A 15,208-nucleotide genomic window follows, 5' to 3' on the forward strand; every position below is an offset into this window, starting at 1 on the left:
GAGGGGACAGGGAGAGAAGCAGAAGAGTGATGTCCTTGAGGCCCAGGGAAGAAACACATTTCAGGAAAGAGGAAGTGATCATGTTCATCAAATGCTGCTGTGGGTCAAGAAAGATGACCATTCAGAATTATGTGGTAATTCATGCCCAGTTTCATCTCATGAATCAGGTGGTTAGTTAGTTGAGGCAGCACGTGAGGGGATCTGGTTTTTGAACCGCATCTCATCGTTCAGTCCGTGCTTAGCACATAGTAGGCCTCAGTAAATGTGTCACTGTGATATTTCTGGAATGATCGGATAAAATAAAACTCTCCTCCTTGGAGTCAGTAGTGGGTGTGTTTGGGTATTAACAGGGGCTTTTTAAAAAAAACTTTTAAAGGATTTTATTTATTCATGAGAGACACACACACACACAGAGGCAGAGACACAGGCAAAGGGAGAAGTGGGCTCCCTGTAGGTAATGGGACTCGATCCCAGGACCCCAGGATCAGGCTCTGAGCTGAAGGCAGATGCTCAACTCCTAAGCCACCCAGGTGCTCCTATTAACAGGGTTTTAAGCCTTTGTTCCAAGAGTCTGTTGGGTAGACTGGGCATAAAGCAGAGAGCCGGGGGGCACAGAGGACCCCCTACTTTGTTTCTTTCACTGTGGTTCCCCATCCAGCGTGTCCCTCGTAACTCTTGGGGTGAGGCCTGAGTGGATGGGGACAGCCCCTATGGAAGGGTGTCCACCTGACGTGTGCCACCCGAGGCTAACTCAGTCATCTTTTCCAGATGCCAAGGGGCTGTCCAACCCCTCAGAGGTGGAGACCCTGCGAGAGAAGGTTTACGCCACCCTTGAGGCCTACACTAAGCAGAAGTATCCAGAACAACCTGGCAGGTGAGGGAGTGCTAGAAGAATCTAATGGCAGCAGTGATTGCTGCTCACCCTGAATACCTGGCAGTGTGCAGCAGGCACTGTCTAGATGTTTTATGGGTTGTTTAGTCTTTACAGCAAGCTGAGAGCTGTGAACCCATTAGCTCCTTGAAACCCAAGGTCTTATCTTGCTCACCGCTCCACACTCTGGTGTCAGAGCCTAGAGCGGTGCCTGGCACGTAGCACACAGCTTGAGACGTTGAACGGACAAACAAGTGAACGGATGAACGTGGGTCTCGTTACCTTCAGTTTCTAATGAGGTGCTGATGTTCGGAAAGGGTAAGGCGCTTGCTCGAGGTCTCGGACCTGGTGTGCAGCGGGGCTGAGATGTGAGCTCAGGTCTGGCTGGTTTCAAAGAGCTTTTGCTTTCCTGGCTGGCAGCCAGGCTTTCTGCGCTGCCCCCACCGAAGCCCCTGCGCTACGAGGCACAGACCGCGGTGGCCAGGAGACGTGACCGCTGTCCCCTGGGGCCATCTGTGTGGCATCTGGCAAGGTGCTGGCTCTGGCTCTGGGCTCCTTGTCTAAAGAGGAGGACAGTGGTCCGAAGGTCTCCGAGGCCATCAACCAGTTTAAGTATTCCTGGGTCGCTGAAAAACAAACAAACAAAAAAAAAAAGAAAGAAAGAAAGAAAGAAGAGAAAAAGCCAACCAAAAAACTTGTCTCAAATGCTTCCCCCAAAGCACAGCTAAACAAAAGTTCTCCTCCTCTGCTGACTCTAGTTAAATAGAGAGAATGCGATCCTCAAATCTCCTAGAAATCCAAAAATGAAACTGACAAAACTGCCTTAAAGGCATTAGTTTTGTTTTTTAGGGTTAATATTATATGCTCTGAATTCTCACTGATGGCTTTCATTCCTCTGTGAGGTCTAATTTCCCTTTAAGCTGTTTTTTTTTTTTTTTTTTTCTGGATCCTAAGCCAGCATGTATCAATTGGCCTGAAGAGGCTGAGCTCCGTTATTTGTTGGAGTTTTTAATTTAACGCCAAGTGGGTGGGTTTCCGGCCTTCAGTACGAAGCACACGCAGGCCTTGAGTGGTCGGGAGCCCAAGCTGGGGTAGCAGACCTCCCCGGAGTCAGTAGTTGATCACGACGGAAATGTGTTTCTTGCCTACATGTCAGGCTTGGGTGAGCAGCCCGTTGAGAGGGCTGGCTGGCTTCCGCGTCATGCCTCGGGGATCCGCTCCTTCCGTCTGGGGGCCCCACCGTATCCCAGAGCCACATCTTGTTTTGCATCTTGATGGGAGGGGAAAGAGGCGCAGGGGCACAGAGGTGAGGCTCCCGGGGCAGACCTGGGCCTGGAAAGGATCCCCTGTCCCCTCACTCACTGCCGTTGGCCGAACCTTAGTCAACGTGGCCCCATGAGCCACAGAAGATTCTGGAGAATGGGGGCAGCTGTCTGCCAAGGAAGAAGGGGAGAGTGGATTTTGGTGGACCCCTGGCAGTCGCCCCGATCCTTGCAATAGGACCCCTGGCCGGCGGGAGCTGACTGAAAGCCCTGGATTGGGTGATTTCTATGGAGTCTCCCAGCATGAGGCAGCATCAGGCGTGGTGTCTTGGGCACATATTGCGCGCAGGGCCTTAGGAATAAGAAGGCTCATACTCACCCTTTTCTTTGAAATTGGCTCTAGGTCCTATTATTTAATCTCTTAGAAGAAAACCTAAACCAGTTTTCTTCCTTATTATAAAAGCAGAGTATGCCTCTGTGGGAGATAAGGCAAGCATTTAAGAAATAAAGCAGGTAATAAATTAATCAGAAATTTGGGGGATATATATTTTTCCCCCACGATCCTTGTGTATCGATGCACGTGTACGTAGAAGTGCGTATTTACGGGTAGGGAATCATACAGTTTGGAGTGTTATTTTCCCTTCTTAGCCATTTTAGGCACTTTTCAGATACTGAAAAGTACAAAATTCTCATTTTCCATGATTTTGTGGTATTTCACAGGCTGGATGTAACCTCATGTATTTAGCCATGATCCTGTGGAATATTTAGGTCGTTTCCAGCAAGTATTACTTTCCGAACTTTGGAACGTGCCCCCTTTCCTAGGAACGTGACTGCCAGGGGCCTGGGCTACCCACCTGCTGGCTGGTCTAGGGCGGAATCGGGGAGTGCAGGGAGGGGGTGTCGAGGCTGGGCCCTCTGCATGTCCCTTGGGTGCATCCAGCGCAGCCTGGACGGAGGGCGACCACCCTGAGGCTGAGCAGGTGCATCAGGGACGTCAGTTGGCCCAACCAGGTAGGTGAGTGTGCCGACTGCTGGCCACCTCCACTTCGCAGAACCCGGTGGACGGATCCTGGCCCCGCGGGGTCAGGGCCGTGCTCTGAGTGGCGGCATGCTGCCACTCCATGGAGACTCTTCAGAAGTACACTTTGCAGGGGCCCAGTCCTACTTTCTCCAGCTTGAAAGCAGAGATGAAAATCCAGGAGGACGGGAGCCTGTGTGCACATTGTCTCTGGGGCGGGCAGGTGCTCCGTGACCCTGGCTGCAAGCAGGTGCTCAGTGACCCTGGCTGCCACCCGTGCCTGAGGACGGGTGCGGCGCCCTCCCCAGGCCCGTGGCTCTCCACGGGCGTGTTTGCTTCCACCGTCCTCATCTCCGTGCCTAAATCAAGGGCAGTCAGCAAGGACAGCGGTGTCCTCGTGGAGTCTGCACTGTATGTGTTGCCAGACTTTGGCATTTTTAGAGCCAAAAATGTTCAGAGCTACAGCTCAGCCCAGCTTTGTACTTTACAGAGAAGCCGTTCCCTTCACCTAATTCCCTAAAATGCAGTCAGGCCCAGGAGCTCAGCGTTCACATCTCACCGCCTCTCCCGCTGGGTGACATCCCTCAGATGTGCTCAGAGGCCTCACAATCAGCGCTGAGGGGCTCTGTGGGCCTTGGGGCAGACCCTTGATTTTTCCATGGAAAGCAGTAATGCCTACCTTCTTGGGTGCTGCTGTGAGTCTTTCTTATGTTGCCCCAGGTCCTTAAGCCTTCATGTGGTACGATTATAGAAACATACACAATTTCAAGGAGTATTAAAATTCCAACTGGAAACTCACTCATGTAATAATGTTGTGGCCCTCCGTGAAGACCTGGCCTCACCAGAGGCTCTGATTAAGGCCGGAGTGGCTAGTATGGTCTCGGTCGTTGTCCTTTAACTGGAAATTCTGACCTACTGATTTGCAGTTACTGTTAATAGCATTCAAACTGGGCTTTGTTGACAAAAAGGATTTTGAGAGGTGAAGAAGGACCCCTGAAGCAGGATGGAAAACTTGGCAGATTGAGGGGCCTGGGAAGGGTGTGCAGATGTGAGACTAGTTCTTCACACCCTGGCCTCTCTCCCTGTGGTGAACCTCACAGCCAGCGTCCTTAATTATACAAGAGTGTGTAGGAGTGCAGGCGTGCACATGTGTGAGTGTGTGCCTGTGTGAGGGTGTGCGAGAGTGTAGGAGGATGTGTGAGTGTATATAGGTGTACGTGTATGTGCACAAGTTCATGTTTGTGAGGGTGTGCAAGAGTGTCAGCGTGTGTGGGTACATGTGTGCATGTACACACACACCTGAGGTACGTGTGAGTGTCTATATGAGTATGTATATTAACATGTGTGACACGTGTGAGGCAGGTGTGTATGGATGTGTATAAGGGTGCACATGTCTGAATATGTGCATGTGTGACAGTGGTGGGGTACATGTGCATGTGTAAACACCCATGTGAGAACGTGTGGGTGTGCATGTGTGTGCATGTGTGTCAGGCCACGTGTGTATGGGTGTGTGTGCATGTGACAGTGGTGAGGTGTGGCAGCCGCGCACAGGAGAGAATGTGTGGGTGCGCATGCACACGTGTGGGGGCACAACGCACACACGCGTGGCCCAAGACCCTGCTGCCCAGGCGGCCTGCGGCCCGGGGGTGAGGACAGCCAGGGCCTGCCTGGGAGCTATGAGCCGCGGCCTCCCAGGACCCCAGCACGCCGGCTGCCTCAGTCTCCCCTTGCAGGGCGGGGACCCATGGCAGGTGCCGGGCGGCAGGGGCCGCTAACACCCGTCGGGCCTCCCGCAGGTTCGCCAAGCTGCTGCTGCGCCTCCCGGCCCTGCGCTCCATCGGCCTCAAGTGCCTGGAGCACCTTTTCTTCTTCAAGCTCATCGGAGACACGCCCATCGACACCTTCCTCATGGAGATGTTGGAGACCCCGCTGCAGATCACCTGACCGCCCCCGGCCGCAGCCGCCCCACCCGGGACCACCCCTGGGCAGGTGTGTGTGACCCCCACCCCGCACACGTTCCTCCCCCCACCCCTTCCTGTTCCGCACACGTGATGCTTACAATAAAGAAACCTTTCTACACGCGCGACTTTTATAGGTGGAGTTTTGTATAGATGTGAAAGGAAACCCTTCTTGGCCATCTGAGGGGCTGGGGATCTTTCTGGAAGTTCTTGGAAACGCTAACCAAGCCTCTGTACATATAATTGGTTTAAATTATTTTTTCACTTGCCATGGAAAGCAAACGAGCGAATAATAAAATAATATATATGATGTTGGCACTGCTTGGAGCCCGGGGTGTGTTATTGTGCTTTGGGGAGGCTTTGTCAGCCGGGGGAGGAAAGCTGTCGGGTGGGGAATGGGGCTGCGGCCCTGAAATAGTCAACCCCACTGTTGGGCACCCCGAGTCTAAACTGGGCACAGCCAGCTTTGCCCCGGGGCAGCCGCTGGTGGCGGCGAGATTAGGAAGAAACGTTGTCTTTCAGAGTCAGCTTGGTTTCTTGTTTCTGTTTTCTCCCTCCTAAGAATCACGAGCACTAACAACCTTGTCCTGGTGGGGAGCCACTGAGCATCAGGCCAAGAGAAGATGCTCTCTGGGCGGAAGAAGATTCTTGGATCCTGGGAGTGGATGGGAGGTGGTGACAAAAGGAAGGAATGTCCTGTTGTTCACCAGCCACGTGAACAAAAAAGACCAGAGGGCACCTGATTTGTTTTCCATCATTATCTGACCCTACGTAGCCTGTTCCTGGAAGAGAAAGAGAAAACCTCTCGCAGCATCTAGCCTGTGGTTTCCCCGTGGTCCCCGAGCCCCACTGTCTGCTGGACAGCGAGCGCCTTGAGGGCAGAGACTACGTGTGATGCGACAGTTACACTGCACATGCATGGCTGGCCCATCCTCTTCGAGTCACTGTCCTGCCCTCTGCAGGACTAGGACTTAATGGATACACGAATCTGTACTATGATTTACATGACACCCCCTAGCGTTGTCCGTGTACGACATGAACAACTGCCCATGGCCGATAGTCCTGTGTTAGGGGGCAGGTTGCTCGACCTCTGTGGCTCCTTTTCTTCCCTTATTTGTAAATGTCCGTGATTATACACACCTGATAGGGGCACCTGGGCGGCTCCGTCGGTTAAGCACCTGCCTTCGGTTCAGGTCATGATCCCGGAGTCCCAGGATCGAGCCCCGCATCGGGCTCTGGCTCTGTCCTCAGCAGTGAGTCTGCTTCTCGCTCTCTGTCTGTGATCTCTCTTGCTTCTCACTCTTTCTCTCAAATAAATAAATAAACAAAATCCTCAAAAAAAAAAAAAACAATACACACCTGATAAGGATAAAAAGATAAAAAGACACATAAAGCCCTGTGTGAGAGCTTGAGATGTGGTGGTTTGGGGCCCGACTGTGCCAATTCGTGACAGACTTAAATCTCATCAAGCCTCAACTGGCTCAGCTATGAAATGGGACAATTATACTACTTGCCCTGGGATTCTCGCGAGGATTTTATACGGAAGCTAACCCGTGGAAGCTTCTATCACATTACCTGGTGGGAGAGGTGTGCAAAGCTTTCGATTGACTTTCTTCTGAAGGGTGAGAGTGTAGGTCCAACTCCGTCTCGGGTGTTTGAGGGGACCACTCGCACATCCTATTCCACAGCCCGGTCAGGATTGCCCCACCTGCTCCTACATAAGGAATCACAAAGCTCTGGTTCCTGGTTTTGGTTAACACCTTCCTTCCAGTCGGTGTCTTCCTTAGTACAATGGGAATAAGGCCCATGGCCCCCCAGCCCCCCAGTCCCCCACGGTGCTGACGGTGCAGAGCCGTGAGGACCACTGCGACCCCAGGAAGCTGCCAGGCCCCCCGCCGGCCACCCCCAGGTTTCCATCTGTGCTCTCTCTGAGACATGGGCTTAACCTCCCAGCCCCTCGTGGTTGAGTCCGCACACTGGGGCTGACCGTGATGCTGGTCACAGGGCTTGTCGAAGAAACCAAACGGGGTGACCTGAGACAGACACAGCGCGTGGTGGGCTCTCAATGAACTCCAGTCACACCATTCTCCATCCAAATCTTTCTCCAAGATTCCTCTTCTGAAAGGGAAGTCCTAGTCTCCAGGGATAAGCTCCCACCTGACGCCTGGCCCCTTCACGCCTTCGCTCCTCAGCTCCCCACGCGGCAGCCCCCTCCCTCCTTACACGCTTACTCCACCTCGGTGGCATCGTCCCCTACCTTCCCGGGATGGTCTGTGTAGACATCCGTGAGACTGCCTCTTTGTTCACCACCAGGGATGACCAAAAAGATGTCATTGGTGCAGTTGACATTTCTTGGCCTTGACCACACCCGTTCATACCATCCGGTGGACCCAACCAACCAAATGGCATTTAATTATAATTTTACGTCCCTTCGTTGCTCAAAAACTTTCAATGACTTCCTCTTGTCTGTTAGGCAGTGATGGTCACCAGCGGGCGATTTTGCTCTGCCCCCCGGGGAAGGTTTTGTGATGTCTGAAGAGACTGTCACAACTGGGGAGATCCAGCCAGGAGAGGCCAGAGATGCTGCTAAACGTCTCCAGGGCACCGGCCAGCCCCCTACAACAAAGAAGTGTCTGGCCCAAATGTCAGCAGTGCGGAGACTGAGAAACTCTGCTATCAGGTGTCACTAATGGAACAGAAAATCAAATGGGATTTCCCGTTATTTTAGCATTTTGGCTAAAGCCCCAAGGCGAGGCCAGGAGGCTCCTCGAGTTCTAGAGGAACTACTAGACGTGCCCACATGAACTTATTAAGGTAGAAGTATTGATTCAGTAACGTTTACCTTATATTTCTTCTTGAGCTAGTATTCCTAGAAGATTCTGGAATCTTCCTAGGAAGGAAGTTCCTAAGAATAAGGGGTACTTGGGGGGGCAGGCCTGTGAGATCCACTCACTGACACTGGACCCACAGGAAAGGGGGTGAGCCCAGTTAATACTCTTGAAGGTGCTTAGAATATCCTGCAGGCACCAAGCTCAAGGACACTGGCCTGCCAAGGCAAGGGGGCCCCCGCAGGAACAGGGGGGTAGACACTGTTGTGGGCAGTGTCTAAGGGTCAAACAGGAGGGTGTTGTCTTGCACATGAGTCAATGGAGCAAGCGGTACCCACACCTGTTGACTGTGAAGCTGTGAGGTTCCCTACGGGGCCTCCCAAGAACTCACCGGGAGCCCCCAGAGAGAGGCGTCCAGCGGGTACTCGCCACATGGGAGGCATCGACAGGCCTTAAGGACTTTCCCTTCTCCCTATCTTCCCCCGAGGCCCCAAGTCCCTGGTGGGGAGAGGAGAGGAAGACCCAAAAGAAGGGGAAAGAAGGTGGAGGAGGAGTGAAAGCACCGTCCCGGGGTCAGCAAGCAGCCCCAGACTTGAGGGGGCTTGGAATTCAATGTGAGGTCGATGTTTGGATTGGGGACTGGGGCTCTTAGCCTCCAAAATGAGATGTTCTGAGCTTTGCATGAGGTGCCGTCTGCCAACGGGCAAGCTCTGGAGATCCCATAGAGGAGAGAACGCCTTTCCCTGTGTGCGTCCCGCTGACTTTCAGCACTTCCCAGTACCAGCTGTGCGAGTCCAAACTGGGGCCCTGGGCAGGCACCACCTTGGCTTTGCCATCTCGGGGTACCCAGCCCTCAACCCCAGGCCGCCCCCTCGGAGTGAGCGCAGGTGGCCCATCTGTGTGCCTGGGTCCCTGCACAGCAGCTACAGGGACTTCATTTCACCTCGGAGACGAGCCCAGGGCACACGTGGCTCTCCGTGGCCAGGGCCCCCAAGGGAAACTTGCCAGCTTCCTCTTCCTCCCACATCCACGGCACACCCGCCTCCAGCACCTGCCGTCCATCCCGGCTCCGGCCTGCCACCACCGCTGCACGTGCACTACGCACCCAAGTCCGACTGGACTCGCACGGCCGGCGCAGGTGCCACGTCCCTGTGGCGCTTTTTGGGACCTCTCCATCCTTGTAACGTCAGCATGATTTTGTGCCTGTGCCTCTCACACAACTATCCTGTGCTTTCCACCATGAAGTAGCAGTATGTACAATCAACCTCACGTGCAAATGTCTCAGGAACAGACATCATGTCCGATTCAGCTGTGGATCCACCGCAGCTCCGAACAGAGTGCCCAGCCCGAAGTTGGCATTCAGTGAATATTTAGCGGGACTGGTCCCCTTGGTTTCGTCCCCCCAGAGATGGCAGCCTGTCGCAAGCGGTGCAGTCCCCTCAGCCAGCCTAGGAGCCTCCCTGTTGGAGCCACGAGCCAGAAAACCAGCCTCGGGTAGACTGCTAACAGAAGGTGTAAGGTCTCCACTGCCTGTCAAGTTGCTCTTCACAGGCACAGTGGGCAGTGACCAGAGACATTGAGGCATGTTCTTTGCCTTCAGGGAACTCCTAGCTGGAAAAAAATACAAGGCCCGAGGATCAAGGGAGGCTCAGCAACGATATGTCTTGCAGCAATTCAGAGTTTACAGAGCACATGCAGATCTGTGACTGTAACGTGGCCTGCGAGAGGCCGGCCAGGGAACTGTTGTCATCTTCATTTTAAAGATGAAGAGAGGAAGATGCTGGAAACTCAGCGCCTTGTGCCAGGACACACATGGTGGGCAGTGGGTGGAGCTCAGCCACCATCACTGCCAATACACAGCAAGTGCCCGCCTCCGGCCCCAAGACCTTTGCGCCTGTATCCTCAACTAACTGTATTTTCTGTGCCCGAGAAATATCTGTCTGTTGGGGGATCGGCATGAAAAATGAGCAAATATGCAATAATACGGAGGGTGTTTTTTTTTTTTTTTAAATAAATGTGGAGCTTGGGCAAACAAATCACATGTAGCCTTGAAACATTCTTTAAGACATTTGCTGCAACGATATTTTCTTTGGAAAGTTCTCTTTTCTGTGTGTCTTCAGAGCTGCTTTGGAGGCCACCTAAGAAAAAATGATCTCATGGTTCTGTATTAAAAAACTTGCCGAATAACAACAAGGACGATAACCACCACATGACCCAGATTCACATGCCACTCCCGGCTCCCCGGTTCCCCGGCTCCTACCCTACACCAGGCCCTGGGCTCGGTTCTTTCATACCAACTTTATTTCCTCCGCTTAAAAGATTCAGCTCTGGATGATCTGGGGCTGCTTCCAAAAAAGTCAAATCTACCCTCTGCTGATAATTTGCCATCACTGATGTAATCCTAGAGACTGGGGCTCGGGCCCTGAAAGATCCTTCCCGGGAATGGTCTCAAGGCTTCAGGCCATAAACCCAGAACATCTTTCCCCACCCCAGGGAGGAAGATTGGGGCCCCTGATGTGGGATGGATTTAGGGCATTCCTGGGGCACATGACTGAGTGGGAATGGGAGGGGAAAGGTTGCCCCCTCCCCTCTTGCCTCCAGGCAGGAAGGGATGGGGGATTTGGGAAGGGAGCCTCTGCCAGCGGGAGGCCAAGCCCCGGGCCAAACTCCTTTGCAGGCAAGGAGGAGCAGCCTTCATCCGTTCCATGGAAAACTCCACGGAGCTGTCCCGTGACAGTGTTGGAGCACACGGGTGGCTCCGACCACACTGAACTGGCCGGGGTCCGGGCCCCCAGGGGCAGCTCCTCCTCGCCGCCCGCCAGCTGCAGGGACGCTGGGGACCCGCCCAGCCCCAGCGGGACACTCGGTGCCAGGATCATTAGGCACGGGCACCCTCTGCTGCCATCTCAGGGTATCACACCCACCGTCCCAGGAAAGAGGCTTCCAGAAGGTCTGGGAGGGATGGGATTTTCAAAATGGAAAACAGGAAGTTTGAAAAAAAAACGAGCCTCGAAGGGACTCAGAAGATCCCGGGTGGCCCTGGCCAGAGGCTCCCTCTGTGGAGTTTTAGTTTCTGGGGAAATGGGCTCCAAAGAGGAATTTCGAAGAGGGAAGAATGGAGAGGCTCATGGGGAATGCTTGGAAGCTGGGAAGGACCACCTCCTTCTAAGCTGCCAGCCCCCCCCCCCCCCAATGCTAGCTGATGCACACCTGCCACCTGTGACCTGCTGCGTCACCAACATCACACGTGAAGTCGAAGGGTAATGATGCCACAGCAGGGGTGGTCCAAAGCCGCTTACTGCTAGGTGGATGGCGGCAATGGGTGCTCCCAGGACAACACGGCCTGCCCATTAGACTTCTTTAAAAAATTTTTTTTTAAAATTTACTTAATTTCTTTATTTGAGAGAGAGACAGACAGAGAGATTGAGCATAAGCAGGGGAGGGGCCGGAGGGAGAAGCAGACTCCCCGCTGAGCTGGGACCCTGACGCAGGACTCGATCCCAGGACCCTGAGATCATGACCTGAGCTGAAGGCAGATGCTTCACCGACTGAGCCCCCCAGGCGCCCCTTAGACGTCGTTCTCAGAGACAGAATGGTGTCTTGGGAGAGTACCTGCGTGTGCACTTTCCATGGGACCGGGTTTTAGGGAAATGTTCTGTTGTTCTTTGCTTGGAAAGGCTGTGAGCCGGGGGTACCGCAGAGTGGACAAGTGCTGCCTCAGCCTCTCCCAGGTTTGCAGAACCAGACACACGCTGGCTGTGAGTGAGGTCACCTGCATCTCAGGTTACCTAGTGGAAGGAGAAGAGAACGAGGAGTCACGGGCCTGGGGTCCTCTGCGGGGTGAGCAGGACCCCTCGGCTGACTCTGGCAAGGTCGCTGGACCCCCTCAGGGCTTCAAGTCCCTCCTCAGCCAAGGTCTTGGCAAGATGGTCTCTGAGTTCCCTTCCACCCCACGGAACCAGTCATGTCTTTTAGAACTTGATCGATATTCTATTGCACAACCTTCCATGGAAGCCTGGGAATGCCCTGAGCTCTCAGTACTGGGTCCAGAGAAAACCCCGAAAGATCCTCTTCCTCGGAAAGCTCAGAATCTGAAGGGGGAAAAAAAAAAACAGGTTAGAAACCGTTGAATTATTAATTGAGCACTTGCTATGGGTTTAGTGCTCTGTCAAATTGATAGAGGTAGGAAGGGGGTTTCTAGCACCAGGGAAACAGAATTAGTTCATCCTCCCCGGCTGATGGCGAAGCCGGACTCCCAAAGCACCTCTTTTGCTCATTTTCCCCTCCTTTATCATCTCCCTCAGATCGAAATCCTCCCAAAAGTAACCACGTCTCACACATTTGTGGTAGGTCCTTGAAAATCCACCTTGCGTTTGTTATTTCTCCAGATGACGTCCGCGGGAATGGCGCGGTACTATTTTATGTGTCTGAAAAATGTGCATGAGTAATGTTTTTGCTATCAGTCTCCCCTTGACTCATTCTGTTTTACTCTGCACTACGCTTTGAGATCTTTCAGCGACGCTCTAGGTTAAGTCCAGCTAATCCCCCCCTGACGTCTGCACCGTATTCCCGTAAACAGCTCAGTGGCCTCCAGTTCTTTGCCAGGATAGGCATGCTTGCTCGGGTCTCCTTGCTCGCGTGTGTAGGAGTTTCTGGAAGGCATATCCCAGGAATAGGACTTACCTAGATCACAGTCACCTGCCCACGGCACCAACACGTCCACACGGCTCTCCAGGAGGTTGCAACAACATATCCCACCAGTGCATGAGGGTCCCATGTCTACGTGTCCTTCCTAGCATTGTTGGGGTTCAAGTGATTACTTTTGTGAGCTGCACGTCAAGTGAGACTTTTCTGGAATTGCCTTTCTCTGATGAGTGGAAAGATTGGGCTCCTCGCTTTATTCGCCTTTTGAGTTTCCTGTGAGTTACCTACTGATAGCGTTCTAAGGGACTCGACCAATTTTAGTGACCCAAAGGCCCCCAACGTTTCCCCAATTTATTGATATTTTGCTTTTTTTTATAGGAAACCAATGGGCTCGGCACATGGTTCCTGTTCTCTCTTCGCTCAAATAAATCACAACAGGATTTATAGGCAACTTCCTCAGAAAGATACATTTCACATCTTGGCAACAGCTAGAATGCGTAATGCGTGCATACATCCTCTGAGAAATTTTGGGTCAAAACTCGATCGGGCTTGCTGTTTAGCACAGCTGCTAGAGAACAGACGGGAGCCCGCTTGTTTGATGAGGCTGAAACAACCAGCGGGATTTTGACGGACTGTCATCACCGCTGGTCACGTCTACTCTAACAGGAGGGTGCGAATAACCACCTCTCACATCCTGAAGCAGACACGTGGGCACAGGCCAAGCCCCCTAAAAACCGTTTTGGGGAAGGGTTCAGTTTTGTTCAGTTATAGGAAAACAGAAGTCTCGGGAAGAGCGCTGACCCGCTTATGGCAAATCTGAATGTTGTATGAGAGCACATGGGACAGAGAAGAAACAGGTGGCTGAATGACAATTTGGAAGGATCCCGAAGCTTCCCTTTTGTTGCTCATCTTAATTAAAAATTAGGCTTGGCCTAAATGGGGTTGCCCATTTTTTTTTTTTTGGCAAATGCCTAATACATCATCACTTCTTTGTCCTTCTTTCTATTGTATTTCTTGACTTCTAGTTACTGATTAGCAGTTTTTTTTTAAGATTTTTTTTTTGAGAGAGAGAGAGAGAAAGAGCAAGAGAGAGTGTGAGTGGGGTGGGGAAGGGGCCGAGGGAGAGGGAGAAGCAGGCTCCCCACTGAGCAGGGACCCCCCCCCCCATGTGGGGCTTGATCCCAGGACCCTGGGATCATGACCTGAGCTGAAGGCAGACGCTTAACTGGCTGAGCCACCCAGACTCCCCAGGCAGGAGTTTTAAAAATATTCTCTACATCACACCTTTGAAAGCTACAGATGTTACAAGTAGCTTCTCCCAAACTAATACTATTTATTAACTTGAACAGAATTTTACTTTTGATGTAGTAATGAAATCCATTCTCCTACTTTGAGGTTTGCAATTCCAGAGTCCTGTAGGAGAAAGCACCTTCACCTCCAGGGTTTGAGAAACACTTTCTCCTTCTGAAGCATGTACAGAATTAACCTAACGAGAGACTCAAGGAGCCAAGTGCTTGCTCTGTGAGTCATAGGTTTGGACTGGAGACACCACAGGCCCTTCTCTTCCCAAGACTGAGAGGTCCAGATCCACAGAGCAGGTAGGGAAGGTGGAGAATGGACACGGCTGGTGGAGAGAGCGGCCATGCATGGATCGGGGTCCGGCCCGTGGGCCCCAGGAGCACGTGGTTCACTGCACTTGAGCACGCCCAGGTCCCCGCAGCCACTCAGGCCTTCACCGATCTACCTTTCAGATCTGCCCCCATCGAGGGGGAAATGTGGCTGCATGTCTGCTCTTCCCATTCTCACCAATCAGACCCGCCACCTTCCTTTCCACGAGGAGGAGCCGGTGACAGGGCGGAAAGGGGACACTGAATGGTCTCTTCCAGTATTTCTATTTCCAGTGAAGTAGTCATCTTCAGGTTGAGATGGAAATGTGAGCTGGGGCAGAGAGTGAACCAATGCCTTTCACTAGGCAACCTGAACATCTTCATGGCATAGTCGAAGAGCATGTGGCTCAGAGAGGTTGAGTAACCTGCCCATGGTCACACAGCAAGAGGTGGATCCAGAATTCAGAACCAGTCCCTAGAGTCCACCTGACTGTAGAGACAAGCCCTTAATTTCTCTTCTGTTACCTTAGATTGAAGGATGGACTCTGCCCCCCTCCTTGCTCCAGCTCTCTCAAATCACGGATGCCTAGGGTATTAGAACTTCAGTGTCCGCCTCCCACAGTGGCCTGGTTGTGTTGCTAAGAACTTCACTGCTGAGAACCCAGTGAGCACAAAGGCTTGTCCGGAGCCACCGGTGAATTGGGGCAGAGAGTGGGCATCTAGGACCCAACGAAGAGTTCTGCATTCCTGCTGGATGCTTTTAGCCTTGAGCTCCTGTTCCCAAGAGGACCGATGTAAATAGCAGAAGACCCAACCCAAGCCGACTTAGACAAAAAGGGGAATGGCCTGTCTCACAAAAGAGAGAGGTCTGAAGGCAGGGCCAGCCCCAGGCCTGGAAGGGCCCAGGCCCCCGGACCACGCCTTCTGGACTCCTCATGCCATCTCTAGAGCCTTCCTTTCTCCTTGCGACAGCCGTTCTTGGCAAGCTCGGCCGAGGATGACTACCGGGAGCTGTATATG

At 52.8% G+C, this 15,208-nt stretch overlaps 1 protein-coding gene across 7 annotated transcripts in view; it reads left to right on the forward strand.

The window, feature by feature from the left end:
- Positions 1–13,576, forward strand: part of RXRG (retinoid X receptor gamma) — a 53,178-nt gene extending 39,602 nt beyond the window's left edge. For 3 of the 7 annotated variants that reach the window (XM_072759592.1, XM_072759598.1, XM_072759597.1), the window contains 3 exons: positions 769–874; positions 4,948–5,140; positions 5,672–6,458. In XM_072759592.1, the coding sequence (XP_072615693.1) occupies positions 769–874; positions 4,948–5,095 (254 nt within the window). In that variant the 3' untranslated portion in view covers positions 5,096–5,140; positions 5,672–6,458. Of the gene's footprint in view, positions 1–768; positions 875–4,947; positions 5,428–5,671; positions 6,459–12,959 lie in introns of those variants that run through there. The other 4 variants (XM_072759596.1, XM_072759594.1, XM_072759595.1 and 1 more) reach the window with 2 other exon arrangements.
- The last annotated feature ends 1,632 nt before the right edge of the window (positions 13,577–15,208 follow it).

This window comes from Vulpes vulpes, chromosome 5 (genome assembly GCF_048418805.1).
Source record: "Vulpes vulpes isolate BD-2025 chromosome 5, VulVul3, whole genome shotgun sequence".
Classification (NCBI taxonomy): Eukaryota; Metazoa; Chordata; class Mammalia; order Carnivora; family Canidae; genus Vulpes; species Vulpes vulpes.